The following is a 16,128-nucleotide window of genomic DNA, read 5'->3' as shown; positions in this document are numbered from 1 at the left end:
CTATGGCACACAGCCCTGAAAAAGTTTACTTTGGTCCCAAGTCCTCCCCATCTAAAAAGGTGTTTTGTCTGAGTAAAACGCCTGAAGTAATTAAGGGATTAGTGTGTCTTTAGGGCACAACCTTATTTTGCAAAAAGCAGCCAGGAGCTGTACATTCTCAGGTGGAGACCCTAAGAGAAGGTCTCTTTTTCCCAAATACTGTCTTCTGATGAAGACAGCACTACCACCCAAATGGATTTGGGCTGAAGGGTAGTCCTAACAGGGCAGTCAGGGAATGAGCCCATGACATCCTTTAACATGGCATGCGCCTCCTACCACCTGTGGAGGTGCAATGCTTGTACCAGATCCTTGTTCTGAGTACAGGAAAGAAAAAGGACATTCCATCCATTCTCCCAGGTGTTTGCAGAGGATGTGTGAAAATACCTGTCCCCATCTAGTCCTATACAACTCTGGGTGTCAGCTTTACAGAAATAAATCACCAAAATACTTGAAGATGCCTTTAAATAGTTTGCTCATTTTAACAGTCATTGAACTGAACACAAACAAGTTAAGAAACAACTGAATTTTTAACAACGTTCTTCAGCCAGAGATGACCATAAATTTTACAATGAACAGTGTGCACCTGGGAGGGAATTCTGTTTTCACAACATGCAAAACTGATTAACTGGCAGCACTTTTGCTGAACACATCTGCACTCCTCACAGGGAAACACATTGTCTAATACTCTCAAACACTTATTTCACCATTAAGCATGTACAGAATTGAATAAGGAAAAAACCCAAACATAAGTATCAATAAACATAAGAGACTGTAATATGAATATAGACAAATGCAGTATTAAGTTGATCATGACTTAACAAATTCAACATGAAAAACCCAAGATTTGATGAACTTCATGGATTTGAAGATTTATATATATATTATTTGTAAGGGGGTGTGGGACATGATTGTCATCAGAAAACTGAAAATGAATTCAAAATGCAGTCCTCTTATTAATTAGTGCCTGGGCCATGTAAGAGAGGGTAGACTTGGCAATTTTTTCCTCCCAAAATGGAATTCTGTAAATGTCACTCGTGACTACAGGAAGTTTCCTTGAAACTCTGGATAACTCTTCTTATACTGCAACTGCAGACAGGGTTGCCTGGGGGTAGGAAGAGAGAGCACATCTGCTTATTCCCTCTACTTGCTGATTTGTCAGCACCCATGCTAAAACACACTTGCACACACCTAAGCTGGGTCACCAACAATATTCCTACATAAACCACACAGGACTCGTATCATTTTTGACAGGGTTCTGTTCTGTTGCACCAGGCCTGTGTTCCAGACACTGAATTGACCTCTAGGCAGAACAGTCCAAACACACTCAGAAAGACTAAGATCTCAAACAGATTTTACAGTAAATCGTTTTCACGTGAGGTAACTCGGATCAGAGTTGACCACTTAACTTCCAAACACCCATATTAGAACTGGATGTTAGCTACACATCTGTTCAATTTTTTTAATTCAGTGAACTGAATAAATTACAATCCTGTTATCTCATTTTCCCATTTTAGAGCATTACCAGCTTTACCCTGCTTACCCTGAAGGCTCCAGTAAAGCCTCCAGGGGGTTAAAGCAGGAAGGACAAATGCTAAACCATCCACAAAATGTTGTTATGTTTTGTTGAAATAAAAGCTTTAGTGTTTACAGGACACAAAAGGTCTTCATTTTCTGCAGGATTCCACCGCTGCCAAGATGTCTTGCAAAATGCTGTTTCTGTTTTCCTTACTAACCTAGAGAAAGAGAAATTAAAATGATGTAATTTTGTGAATAGCTTCTATACCAGTGTTTACTTCAAAAACAATCAAAGCAGAAATTCCAATGCACTTCTTTTTCAGTGCAGGAATGTTGAGTGTCAATCACCTGCCGCCTTCTGCTTCTGAGAACACAGTATACTAAACCCACAAAAGCTGCAATTGAATATTTAGTGATCTTTTTGATTTAATTACCCACAGTATTTTGCAGCATTATTCAAGGCTTGAGTAACTAACAAGAATCACTCAAAGAACCAGCATGCACTTTTGTCATTACTAGAAATCCTTTTCAACTACCAAATTTAACTTTCCTACTATAAAGTAGAGTCCTTATGCCTTCATTACTTGAAAGAGTTGTATTTATTAAGATGACAGATCTAGTCAAAAACATCTGCAAAGAAAAAAAAGTTAAAACAGGCTTAGCAGCATAACTCTGTATTCTGAGAAACCTTATTGCTACAGGAGAGAAACACCTTGGAAAAGAAATAAGACTACTTGAGAAAGCTGGGTGTTCTGCAGCACACTGAGATACGCCTTTGGCTGACCAGTCCATGGGAATGCTGGGCTTTAAGTCCAGAATATGTGAAAATCCATGTAGTCCAGTGTCCTGTCTTTTGCTGGGTTCATCTGCATTCCAGTACGTACAGATGACTGTAAACTGCCAAACAAGTGCTGGTGCTTGCTAGTCAGCTCAGCTCCCAGGGGCACAGAGCTGGGGGGCTGCGTGTGTGTAAATTATCCCTTCCTGACAGACTGGGTCCTGATCTGGAGCCCTGTGACCCACAGTGCCATGCATTACTCACTCAAACAAAACCTGGGGAGATGACTGTGATTGTAAAGGGGTAACAAGCAACTGTGAAGCATCACCAAAAGCCTCATTTTAAAAAGTCTGAGAAATTTTCCCCACTGTTCAGATCACTGCAGAGAGGGCAGGAAGAAATCAGACAAAGACACATGAGCCGAAAAAATAAGGGCATTCCTACAAAGTCGTAGAAAAGCTGTTTGACAAGGAGACAACACCATGCACAGCATAAAACTCCCTACCAGCAAGGTTCCACAGCACTCCCTATATCTCCATTTAAGATGTGAGCACAAGAGTTTATATCTGTTCCAGTACTACAGTCAATAATGAACAGGAGAAAGTATTACTGTTATTATTGTTGTTGTTGTTAAATAGGTGACAGTTCTATCTGAGGAATTTGGCCCTAGGACCCTACCACTATTTACAGCCACACACATCCTATCCAAATGCTGTAAACGAACACTGTAAAACCTACAGACAGTGGTCTCACTGAATTCAAGACAGCAGATCAACATAGGACTAATGAAAATGTGACATTGAAAAAAAAAAAAAGGGGGGGGGGGGGGGCGAGTAATGAAAAGGAAGATCTACCTGAAAATGTCACTGAGAACCAGTCCAAGCTTTATAAGATAAACACAAAACCCCACAAAAACAAAGCAAGACAACAAAGAATGCTCCTCAGTAAGGCTATTGGGACCCCAAGGTAAACAACACACAGCACAGATGAGCCAAACTCTAAATCTCGCAGCAAGTGTACTGATATCCTGACTTCTGACTTTCAAAGGACCTTCTGCACATTTAATAGCTCTTCCCACTCTCTCATAGCCAACAAAAATAATACTACATTTTATCTATCCTTTTTCCATACCTATATGCCAGAAGTCCAGTGAGAGCAGCAGAGAGAAAGTGCCAAGTGCTGGGAAATTTTCAAAACTGTTTTACAAAGGCTGCTTGATAGATATAAGTCTCCTCTTAAGATCTGGAGACATTCTGTGCAGGCAGCTTTCCCAGGGAGAACAAATCTCCCAGTATCTGCACTGAATGTACAAACAGATGGGTATGTTTTTAGAAAGGAGTTGAAAATAACTGTAGATGCTGCTTATATTAAGCATTTATGTAATTTGGAGGAAATTAGACTCCAAGCAGGCAACTACAGAGTACAAAAGCTTTCTTCCCCTAACTTAAAGATACCGTCAAGGAAACCACTCGTGTACAATCTGTTCAAATGGAATCTTTTTTCCTTCCTATCCATTTAACTATTTTCTTTCTTAATAGTCATATGCAACCACACTTCACTAGTGGATTTCATGCAAGCAAAATTAATAGATGGGAAAATGGGAGAAAATTAGTATCTGCCAGCTGCTAAGGATAACCTGATCCTATTCATGCCACCATGTCTGCAAAACTACACAGACGCAGGCAATGCAAAAAGAGCCTCTGTAGTTTCACTGGAAAGTTTAGCTCTCAGCAAAATGGAACTGGGCAACAAATGTGTTAAATATCAGAGCTCCTATCACTAAGTGCCCTAAACATAATAAATTAAACATTTGGGACCAAATGCTTTTAGGGCATCTGGGCCCATTTACACAAACAAAATATGCTTTCAAGACAGAAGGGACTGTAAAACCCCAAACAGCTGTTCTCTCATCAGCACTGTCCTTGTGACACGAGGAGCAGGATGAAAAAACTGAGATGAGCTATTTGAATGCAGCCTGACTCCATAGTAAGTGACAAAGCGGGCAGAATGCTTTTGGAAGGTAGCCACCTACTTCTGTACACTTCTAGGCACCATTCAAGTCAGTTAAGAAATTACTGACTGTGAGCTATTTGGACACTCCAGGTTTCCCCATGCCACAGCCCTTGAAGAACACAGCTGGTGACCCAGTATTCACTTCAGCTACTAACACCTCTGACTCCCCACGGGCAGGTTCTGTTCCTGCTCATGGACACATTTTTACCAGCTGGGAAAGAGCGTGTAGTATGTCACTGGAGCAAGAGAGACAGATGCTCTCCTGCACAAGACTTCAGCTTAGCAGGTCTGTGACACCTGGGAATGACTGCAGTCTGTCACACATTTCACATCCATGCTTTTGGTTAGTGGATTCACCAGAGAGATCTATTTAATTAAAGAAACCCGCATGTCCTAATCTCAGCAGTGTGAACAGGATGGGTCATTGTTTTAGTAAAGATCTTTTAGCTAGAGAAAACACTGCTCCATTGAAATTTACAGAAAGACTTTTCCTGGCTGCAGTCAGTGCTTGAGAGAAAGATATATCAGCCAACTGATACAGCTGAAAACTCAGGGCTGAGTAGCCCATGCCCTCTGAGTATCACCTGATAAAAAGAGACAGTAGAAGCCTCAAAAGCTTCCTTGAAAAGCCAAACTGTTTTCTAGCCCCGTTTGCTCTCCTGGGAGGACCAAATGCACACACCACTGTCCTGCCATGACGGCAGCCTAAGCACTGAACGACTGCTACTTTCAGCAAGGCTTCCCCAACTCCTCTTCCCCAGTCCTACCGCTGTAAAGCAATTCATACAAAATTTACATTTATGTGCATCTCTGTGAACAGCCTGACTATGAACACAGATCAGCTTGGTAGTGGAAAAACCTGGAGGTTTATCTCTGAAAGGAATGGAGGGAGTTGGATGCTTATACAAGGAAAGGAAAAATGTCTTTGCTCCTACAGTTGCTTTAGCATATAATTAAATCAGCATTTAATATAAAAACAAAAATTGAAGATGATGATGGGACCCTCAATTAAAGGAAAGCTGAGGAACTTCGAAAACTGCAGTTTTTTAAGTCAGCTTTGAATAGGAAACAACATAAATCAAAGGAGTGAGAGGTGCCTTTAGTTTCTTTTTGTGAAGCATCAAGGACACTTACTGATGTTCAGGAAACCTCACACATGCACTCCTAGGAACAGGCTATGCTTTGCTGTGGTAAGTTTATGAGAACCGCCCTGATCAGAAATGTACTTTGAGGCCCTAATATTCTGAAAATTATGTACATAAAAGTAACATAATGAATTCCAAAACTGGTTCAATGACTCCAGAGAAAGTACACTCCATTTACAACTGTCTTTCTTCTATAAATCATTCCTATCATTCCTGAAAACTCTACTGCTGCCTTTTTTCCGTTTGGTTTTTTTTTTCTTGAACACAACTACTGGCATAATTTCTGCAAGCCAGTCTGGAAATAAACTAAAAAGCTTAAAAATCTGACTGTACTTTAAAAGATTTAACTCTTAGAAATAATGAATACCTATACAGCAATAATACTACAGCAAAGAAACCTTTTAAAACAACTATAGCATTACTTCTGCAGCCCCTCACAAGCAAAACCAGCTGTGTGAGACTGCTACAATAAGTGCCAAATGGGATTTTTTTAATAAGGTGAACACCTGCCCATTAAGAATAAAATGGAAACTAAAAAACTTATTTCATGCAAGCTGCCCACAGCTATCAATTGGCAGTAACAGTTTTTAAACCAAGCCAAATATAAACCAGTAACCTAGAACAGAAGGCTCTTTAAGGATATTAAATATTACTCACATTGAACACTTTAACATCTTTCCTACTTCTTATTTCTTCAACAAGATCCAGTGGCTTTCCCTTAGGTATTGGAATAGTTCCAAGCACCACAGTCCCTGAGCCAGCCAGTGTTTGACGAACAGCTTGAATAAAAGCCTGGCTGAAGAGTTCCATTTTACCAATCTCATCTATGACACAAATTCTTTTCTCTGTATCACCACCATGGTTTACCTGTGGAAAAGTGCATCAAGGGACTGTAAACAGCAAAACTTAGAACATGCAACAGAACAAGAACAAGCAAATTTCTATGATGGCAGAAGAAATACCTCCAAAAGAAATAAATTCAACTGTAATTCTGGGGGAAAGTGGGAAGTCAAAGCTACTGCTGGTAAATGACAGACTTATAAATCTACAATTTCTTTTTTAGGACAGATTTTTAGTAGGATGGAAACAACCATACAGTATAAATACCAACTGCATTAGGAAATATCCATGATACCAGATTTCCTTTAAAGCAGAATTCTCATCATGGTCCCATATGAGCTACTTGACAATTAAGTACTGCACTTTGCCTACGAGCAGCTCTCAATCATTCTGACGGTCAGCAATTTTTAAAAACTTTACTCTTCCCACTGAATTATGCATTTAGTGATTACATTTAATTATGTAATCAGTAATCACACAAAACAGGTATCTAAAAAAAGAAGACTTCCATTAAATCTATATTTGGAAGTTTCTCCTCTTGTAGTTTGCAGTGATGGAGCATTTCACTCAGAGCTACTGGCTTTCTTCAAAGTTGTCTGGATAACAACCAAGCCATTTGCAAGCCTCTCTCACATTACATATATATTGAGATATACCTTATTTTATAGTCCTAGCCACTGGATAGTAGGAGAGACACAGTTAACCACATTTGTGGTTTGTTTGCTTTTTTCATGAAGTGAATACTGTGCCAAACAGTGCCGTGCTGCAGGCTGTTAGAGCAGCAGGGAAGTCCAGGAGAAGAAAAGGGTGACTGCTACTGAGGAAAAGGAAGCTCGCAAAGCAGAGGAACTCTTCAACTGCACTGCCTACCCTATTTTGGTAAAAGTGACTGAGAACTGTACTCCATTATTTATAGAAGTGAGGAGAAAATCAACTCAATTCAAAACCATTATAAATCCATGAATATGTACCAATACAAGCCATATTATACAAAAACTGGAAAAAAAAAAAAGAAGAAAAATTGAAATATCTTCCCTTGTGAAGGCAAAGTATTTGCTTCTGGGAAAGTGAAAGAACTGCATAACATGCATGCTAAAATCCTTTCAAGCTAAGTCCCTACTGAGTAGCTGTTTTATCTAAAATCCTTTCATAGATCAGTGAGCCAAAACGCCAATACTAGTCACTAGGTCACATATTGAGGAAGAGAGTATTTTGCTTTGAAAAAAAAACCTGAAACAACTATTAGTCCTGCCTGATAAAGTCTGCAGAACCAGAGAGATTTTCCACTGCAGGATCTATCCCATTCTCAGTGGAGTGAACAAAGCCTTAAGAGATGAATCTGTCCTCAAGTCTAAATGGGCACGCGCCCATTCTGTGCTGCTCTCTCATCAAACCAGAACATACCTATGACTCTCCTGCCCTCACTCTTCATTTGTCTCTCCTTGTTTCAGTTCTCTGATCTTCCCCCCTCTCCTCCTCCATTTTGGGCCATCTTCATGTGCGACCACATTCCCACAAAACTGATAAGAAGCACTTTCTGTGAGCATAGGCACATGCACTGTGTGACTCTGCTGACCCCAGTTCTCTTCACTTTCTTGTAGTTGCAGAAAGCTGTGTAAGTATGGAAAAAATTCAACACTGCTAGCACTTTTCTAGGAAGATCTCTCCTGGATTTCATCTTAATTCGGTGGTAAACGAGTACAGCAAGTACAGCACTGGCCTCATGAAGTATTTTTTATTAAACTTTCTATTTACTAACATTATAAATATGGTTACAGTGAAGTTTAACATATAAAAGTTGTCCCATTTTATTATTATTTTCTTTCTCCCTTGCCCAACATCCTTGCTTCCCTACTCTCAGACTTCAATGCTCTTTGACAAAAACAAGAATCAGATCCTTGATCTCATTTTTGCTCCTTGCACCTCTTTGGTTTTTTTTGTTCTAAGTTCACCAAAAAAATCCCTTCTTCCTTGTCCCCTTGAGCTTTGGCAGTGTAGAAAAATCACAACAGGATTTTTTTAGTAGTGCAGTTCAGCAGCTGCTGCACACTGTGGTATGTCATTGCCAAAATCAGATCTGCTTTTGTTTAATTTTGGAGAGGGGAAAGGTTGGAGTGAGAGAGAGGAAGGAGAAGGAAAAAGGTAGTGACAGAATATTAGCAAAAGGATAGGAAAAAGATTGTGTGGAAAGTCTTATCACAGCCAGAGCACTCCTTGTGCAGCAGGCTAAATCCCAAATAATCAGGTTGCTATTATCCGTCTGCAGGTATTTATACAGTGGTATTCTACCCACTGGATTCAAGAAACAAATGCTTCTACTGTAAGATGGGAATCAGAAGAAGACGGGGAAAAAGAAAGAAGAGCAGCAGCGAAAGTACTTTTTTTGGACCCACTGATTCCATCCAGTTTTCCATGCTAAGCCACTAGTGCATTTTGTTTGCTTTCCAGTGTGAGACAGTGGCATAGAAAGAAGCTTCCTTCCTGCTGCCTCCTCAGGCCAAGGAGGTCCTGCTTACATGACTGCAATCTCTCCAATACCACAATAACGATAAGAGAATAAGTCAGATTTGCCCCCCCAGCTTCCTAACCCTGAAGTCAATCAGAACCAGCAATACCCAAGTAACAGGCTATTAATTAATATCAAAAACTAGCTCTGTAGAAGGGCCTTCCAATAACACTGATTATCATAAAGCATACATTTATCAGCAGCTTTCATAGAATACTCACATTTCTCAGCATAGGTAGAACCAACTGCTCAAATGAAACAAGATCTACAACATATTGTCCAACCCGGTACTCACGTCTTGAGGCAGAAGAATCAGAACTGGGGCTGAAAAAGAGATACACAATTCCTTCTAAGTACTGAGTTTACTGAGAATTCACTGCAGTCATTTCAAGTGAATTTAAAAGAAGTTATCCAAATAAATCAAACCCCCTTAATTCTTCTTTAAAAGGAAGGGAAAGAAATTCTAAACCATGCAGTAAGTCATACAGCAGATAGCTTGCTGTCAGATAATAAATATACCAGATGCATCCTTCACAACTAGGCAAGCTCAAATTTCAACAGTGTATGGAAGGACAATTGCACTTAAAAGTCAGCAGGCATATTTACACTGAAATCAAAACTCATGCCTGCAGTTCAGCTCTTTGAATTTTGTAATGTGACGCTACAGACAGCATCACAGCAGTATCATCTCAGCATGGGCGGCAAAACCCTTAAACAATCTTGGAAAAATACTCAGTTTGCATGTGCTGTACCACACTGTGCTAGGTGAACCTCCATTATTAGCAGAATGCAAATTATTTCGTCACATCAACTCTGTGTGATTGAGGTGCTAAAGTCACACTGGACATAGACTAAGTTTTGCACTAAGTATGAAAATCTAAGTCTAGTGAATCAGGAGAGAATGAGAGGCACTCTGCACTTCAGAGGCCCTCCTCTGGGGCTCTGAAACCCTTTTTTTTCCTTAAAATTCACAGGCAAGTTTTGTGGACCAGTCAAATGTTCTTTAAAACAATGCTATATGCAATTTCATTTTCCACTTCTGTCCCCATAAATCAGCTAGTGGAAACACAAAAATCTTCCTCCCTGCCCACAATAAGCTACTTAACTGTATCCCAAAGGGACTTGGTCTCACAGCAAAAGGCTCAGCAGTACTTCCTCTTTATCTGGTGTAAAATAGCCAGTAAGGGAGAACACCCCTGCCTAGCACATTTCCAATATTTCACTGTGCAACAGAGACACTGCCTACATATTCAATATAGGTATCAGCCAGGACACAAAAACCAAGCAAAGAACTTGACCATGAAAGCCATGTGTGCTGGAAATCACCTTAAGAAAGAGCATTTAACTTGCCAAAGGACTGGAGCAGACACATGAAACAATAAGCTGCTTACAGTTATTAAAACTTCAGTACCTGACTCTAGATAAAGGTCCTCGGTTTCCAGACAGAGTGACAACATCAAATCCTGTTCTCCTGCCACCTTCTCTAACTTCCTGTGTGTAAAATCCATCAATGAGAACACCTGAGGATTTTAGAGCTTGAGTGACTTTCTGGATCAAAGTAGTCTTTCCAACCCCTAAAAATAAAGAAGGGAAAAAAAACCACAGCATTAATCTTCTGCACTAAAAGCCCATTTTTTAAATGCCACAGTAATGATTCAGTTCAGTGGGAACATTGATTACTTTTGAAGTTTGCAAATTACTTTTTCTAAATGGTAGGAAAGAACAGAAGCATCTTTTGAAGTTCATCCTGTACTGACACTGTAAAGTTTTATTAGTCTTTAAGAAGTCACAACAGAATGGTACAAATATCCCAAGCTACCATGGATTTGTTAGCTCAGATGATGCATGAGCAGGCCTCAAAACTTACCACAAGGCAGGTAAATATGTGATACAAAACCAATATCCAAGCTTGCTGGAAGACTGACTGATGAATCTCCCTTTCTACCACTGATATTCACTACTTTTAAGAACAGAGCTAACTTCACCCCCTTTTTAGATCAAAAGGTCAAAGCTGACTGCTATTACCAGATGCCTAACTGGCACAAAGGACAAGCTACTTCCCTGATGTCCTAGAAATCAGAAGCACTCAACCAAGTCATAGTCCCAACAACAGAAAAATGTTTCTTCTGGTAACTGAATCAAGAGACATTTTGACTAGTTACAGAGAAAAGCTTCTTTATTGTGAGGCCAATGAAGCCATGAAACAGGCTGCCCAGAGAGGCTGTGCAGTCTTCACATACTTTAAGGTTTTCAAGACATGACTGGGTAAAGCCTTAGGCAACCTGGTCTGGCCTCACAGCTGATACTCCTTTAAACCTCTTCAAGTCCCTTTTTCCTTGAATTATCTTCTGACCCTGTAATTCATTTTCTTACCCTAACACAGGTCCTTAAAACTCTCACCACAAGGAGATATCCTTGCACAGTCTGATGTACCTTTTACAATGTTACCATGGACAATGTTCCACACAGCCTTACAGTTTTTCTCCTTTGTCATTGTACAAGTACATCCCTCAACAATCTCCTTTTAAACTCACCTTTATTGCCTCTCATTAAATTTAGTGCCATCACTTCATTTTTAATCACTGCTCTAAAAACTTCAGATGATAGAGAATAATCCTGCAAAATAAACCTTCAAATTCCTGGAGATGAGGAGCACAGACCAAATGTGAGATGCCTAAAGATGCCAACAGAAATCATCTCGACATGCACACACCAAATTTCTACTTTAGACTTTAAGCAGATATAGGAACTGCTTTCCTAACAGTCAATACCAATGACAAAATACTCTGTGGCTTCAAAGGCAACTAGTCAAACGCTTCAGCAGACTTTTCAAATTTGAAGAAGAGAGCTTCCTGGCAGTTGAACAACAAAAAAATGACAAATGTGGCACCCTCAGTATCTAACATCTTTTCAAGGCCTTGTCTCTTGTAAGTGAATTTATACTAATTTTGCTAAGTGGATTTGCTATCTCTAATTTGTTTACATTCATTCAGTAAACTGCCAAACAAAGCTAGAGTGATACAAACTAAGTTTAAGAAAGCTTGAAGTTACACATTTAGCTAATCAAAACAGTACATTCAATTTCAGATAAATGAAGAGAGAGAAGACCTAAGCAGCCCTAACTTCTCCACCTCCTGGAAGGCTGCCTTTATTCAAGTGGACGGAAAGCCGGTGTGAAGGGGGTGGAACGTATTCCTATCTCAGCCTAGCAGCAGCATTTAAAACTAATTCCAGTCAAGACAGACATCTGCAAAAGCTTCACAAAAAGAAGAATTAGGCCCACTGCTTTACTCCCACACCACAAAGGAAAGCTCTGCAATCATAATAACTGGTTAATTTCCTTATCAACCATAGAGTTTAACCCTCATACTATGTCCCACTCGGCCTCCACAATAATCAGATTCTCTTACCATGACACATTACTCCACTGCTTCAATCAAGGCCTGCCCATCTGGGACACCAATTATTACCTACACCTGCACTTCACTGAGGCTGGAAGTGCTAACTCACTACAATTAAGTTACAGCAAGGATGAGCTCTCAGAAATTATTAATCGCTGCAGTTTACACTGAAGCAGTTTATACTGAAGCAGGATTATACTGAAGCAGTTTATCCTGAAGTTGTCCAGGAGGTGGTTTTTTTTCCCCCCCAACACTGAACTCCAGGGCAGAAGCCTGGGACAAAGAAGCAGCGCCTGGAAAAGTACGTGCCTTGGACGACTGGATGGAGACGTAAAGTGGCATTTCATTAGGAAAAAAATAATTAGTGCAACAGCTCTGAGCTCGACACGGGGGAAGGGGGGAGCTCGCGGCTCGGGCAGTGCCGGGCCCAGCTGCAACTGGAGGCGCTCCCGGGGCTTCCTCGGAGCCCGGGCCGGTGCCGGGGCCCGGCAGCAGCTGCCTTCCCCCGGCTCGAAGCGCCTCACAGCCCCGCGGGCACCGCGCAGGACGGAGGGGAAGGACGGGCTGGGCTGGGCCAAGCCAAGTCACGCCGGGCCGGGCTAGGCCGGGCCAAGCCAGGCCAGGCCGTGTCCCAGAGCATCCCCTCAGCCACGCCGCCGCGCCATCGCCTCTGCCCTGCTCCCCGGGTTCCTCCCGCCCCCATTACCTGGGGGTCCCGTCAGAAACACGTGCTTGGACATGACGGGACTACGCTCCGCGCTCCTCCCTCGCTCCCGCCCGGAGCTCCGCCCCCGCTCCCGCTCCGGCCCCGGCCCGGCCCTGCTCCGCCCCCCGAGGCTTCGGGCGTGACGAGCCCTGCCAGGCTTGAGGCCGCCTCGGAGGCTGGGCCAGGCAGAGGCTGCTGCTGTGGTGTCTACCAGAGGATGGAAGCGACTTAAAGTTAGGGAAGAGGGAAAAAAAGCAGTTAGTTTCCTAGTTGAGGGCCAGCGTTTTCTTTATCCGGTTAGGCTGACCTACATATCTGAATATGTTAATACAATAATAGAATGTTAAGGTGTGGGAATAGACCTTCAAGATCAGTCCCAACCTCCCCTGCCATGGGCAGGGACACCTCCCACTGGACCAGGTTGCTCAAGGCCTCCTCCAACCTGGCCTTGAACACTGCCAGGGTTGGGGCATCCATAGGCACCCTGGGCAACCTGCTCAGTGTCTCACCACCCTCACAGTGAAAAAGGTCTTTCTAGTATCTAACCTAAATTTTCCGTCTTTCAGTTTGTACCCATTACTCCTTGTCCCATCACTGTGTTTCTGACGGAAGAGTCCCTCTCTGGCATCACTGTATCCCCCTTCAGATACTGGAAGGTTGCTGTGAGGTCTCCACACAGCCTTCTCCAAGCTGAACAGACTTTTTCAGCCTGTCTTGTTTGTTAGGGGAGGTGCTTCAGTCATCTTACCAACTTCATGGCCTCTTCTGGACTTGCTCCAGCAGTACCGTGTTCTTTGTGTGTTGGAGACACGAGAACTGTACACAGCTCTCCAGATGGGGTCTCACAAGTGCAGAGATATAATAATAAATTCTCCCTAGAGTTTTTTACATGTTTCAAGTAAGCAGCGTGAACAGTTTGTCTGAAAGCTCAATGCAGACAAAAAATGTAACTAGGGGGGTTGATATACAACCGAGGGCTGTTACAAAGCTAAGGAAATTGAGAAGGTCTGGCAGGTTTAACAAAGACACTGACAGACATCTGCATCCCAAAATGCCATATGCATGTGTCCTCCGGTTAAAAACGGGAATGCACTCCTGGTTCTAAAGTGATTTCAGCCTAGGGGTCTGTGGGTAGGGTGCATGTCGATGGTCCAGGGAAAGTAGAGCAGGAGGGCTCCCAGTCAGCGACGAGCGTGGATGCTGCAGAGGTGGTGCTGGATCTTCTTCTTCAGAGCAGGGATGTTCCCCATGTTCAAGGTCGAGTGGCACACCTCACTGACCTGGATGCCCCCTTTTTATACTGTTTTTTGTCCCTTTGGATTGGTCTCTGTTTGGATCCTTCATTTGCATGAAGGTTAAGGCGCTGATTGGTTCTTAAGGGTTTCGTCCAGGCTGGCTTGTTGCTTTGGGGGAGGTGCAATTTACTTAGGTGTAACACAGTACCCCTTTTATAATATAATAACCAAACCTTTTAACAGTACATGCATTATTAACATAATAATTATTAACTATTTAACAATATTACTATTAACAGTATTAACAGTTTCTAACCTATTTTTGACACTCATTTGTTTAGACTTGGGTGATGGGGAGCAGTAAGGGAGCAGGGAAGAGGATTTTTGTGTGAAGGACTGTGGTGCACAGGCTTCCATCTGGGTGAAGTGATGCCTGGGCACCAAGAAATACTGATTTCTGCCTGGCCATAAGCACCAAAATAGTTACCTAAAAATACTGGGCTATGAAACAGATACATCCCAGTTTCTGCTTGCCTCAGCTAGAATGGATCACGTCAGGTTCAGCCCATCTTTGTCAGGCTTTCATTTTCAGTAATTTCTCAAGGAGTTAAAGGTTATTCATCATTTTCACAAAGATGATGAGTATCCTTGTCAGCCAGATGAAATGTGCACATCAGCAGGTAGAGTGCACATCACAGTAGATGGGTATTTCCATAAATTGAACAAAATATTTTTGATCTGTGCATCACATATGGCCACTCTTCCTTGTATTGTTTTATATTCTTAGAAAGAATGACTGCATGACTCGTGTGGAACATGTTTCATGCTTAAATACTTAATTAAAAAAACGTGACAACGCTGGCATGCCTCTTGCGGGGTTGGAGGGTCAAGAAGTAACAAAGACAGCTTCCCTTGTCATCTGAAATGAAAACTGTGTTTTCATCGTTTACATTCCAGTACTTTGTTTTGGTGGCTTTTTAGAATCAATGAAATTGTGATGTTAACTTACAGCTTCTTGAGGGTGTTTGTCAGGCATCTTTAATCTAAAGAGAGAACTGCAAAGAAGAACTGCATGTTTGAATGGACCATCAACACAAGAACAACACTTTACAACTGGCTACTTCACCCTTGCCCTGAACTTCCTGTGCAGAGCTTACCATGATTGATTTTACAGGTAGGTTTTCTGTACAATATTAAACTAAATCAGTTTATTGGCTGGTCTCCCAGGCAAGCCACATAAACAGACACAGACAATGCTATTTTGTTCGATGTTGAGTTTTACTAGGTTTTACAAATCAACCCTTTCTTTTTCAGAAGTGCCTGTGGAGAATTTTAAGGCTATCGCTACTGTTTGACAGAACCCTTGTTTTCTGGTATTCTAACAACTGTTTCCTCCTGTTTTCAGATACAGGACTCTCAGAGTTATTTCATTGTGCAGTTAAGACCTTTCTCTTGCAAACAGATGTGTAAGCAAAGTAGTTGCAGCCCCAGGGCTTAAATTAGTTAGCATTTCACTTTGATTTCCATTGTAATTTCTACTATAAAATGTTTTCTCTTTCTGAATGCTCTGTCTAGGTTGAAGTCATTTAAAAGCATGAAAGCCATTAAGTAGTTATGCCAGTTGTGCTTTTGTAGAGTTTTGCTGGTAAGAGGACCTTATGTTTGCTAAATTAACTGGAATTTTTATGTATTTTTTGTCCAAGATTTACTATTTAAGTGTGTTCCCTTTGATATATTTATTTCATAAGCAGTGACTGCCTAGAAGATGCAGGTTGTCCAAGAAGCACGAGCTGCAGGGCACAAGTTGTCTTCTCTGTAGCTGTGTGCTGGAACCAGTAGTGTTCGGAGTCAGCCTGTATGCTTTCCTGGTCTTGGGATTTTTGCATCCTTGGCTGGAGATGGTTAGCTGAAATAAGTAGGAACAGTACATACCCTAGCAGTGTAGATAAC

General features: G+C 41.6%; 1 protein-coding gene across 4 annotated transcripts; it reads right to left on the bottom strand.

The window, feature by feature from the left end:
- Positions 1-494: 494 nt before the first annotated feature.
- NTPCR (nucleoside-triphosphatase, cancer-related) lies at positions 495-13,038 on the bottom strand. 4 transcript variants are annotated; one of them, XM_069010277.1, is made up of 6 exons: positions 12,944-13,038; positions 10,248-10,410; positions 9,058-9,160; positions 6,148-6,357; positions 1,688-1,772; positions 495-1,141 (listed from the first exon to the last, which is right to left on the bottom strand). In XM_069010277.1, exons 1-5 carry the CDS (start codon positions 12,975-12,977, stop codon positions 1,704-1,706), a joined length of 579 nt encoding a protein of 192 aa, XP_068866378.1. In that variant the 5' UTR covers positions 12,978-13,038; the 3' UTR covers positions 495-1,141; positions 1,688-1,703. The 4 variants fall into 4 exon arrangements, with proteins under 4 accessions (XP_068866378.1, XP_068866377.1, XP_068866379.1 ...); XM_069010276.1 differs by having other exon boundaries at positions 495-1,772; XM_069010278.1 differs by lacking the exon at positions 12,944-13,038 and adding an exon at positions 12,247-12,469 and having other exon boundaries at positions 495-1,772.
- Positions 13,039-16,128: the final 3,090 nt, after the last annotated feature.

This window comes from Aphelocoma coerulescens, chromosome 3, assembly GCF_041296385.1.
Source record: "Aphelocoma coerulescens isolate FSJ_1873_10779 chromosome 3, UR_Acoe_1.0, whole genome shotgun sequence".
NCBI classification, from domain to species: domain Eukaryota; kingdom Metazoa; phylum Chordata; class Aves; order Passeriformes; family Corvidae; genus Aphelocoma; species Aphelocoma coerulescens.
This window is presented reverse-complemented; position numbering and strand designations above follow the sequence as displayed.

Excerpts from the sequence above, each read along its gene's own strand:
- NTPCR (XM_069010276.1), bottom strand. The coding sequence starts at position 12,977 with ATGTCCAAGCACGTGTTTCTGACGGGACCCCCAG. Across the intron at positions 10,411-12,943 it reads GTTTCTGACGGGACCCCCAG|GGGTTGGAAAGACTACTTTG; the intron begins GTAATGGGGGCG and ends CTTTATTTTTAG. Across the intron at positions 6,358-9,057 it reads TTCTACCTATGCTGAGAAAT|GTAAACCATGGTGGTGATAC; the intron begins GTGAGTATTCTA and ends ACTTTTCCACAG.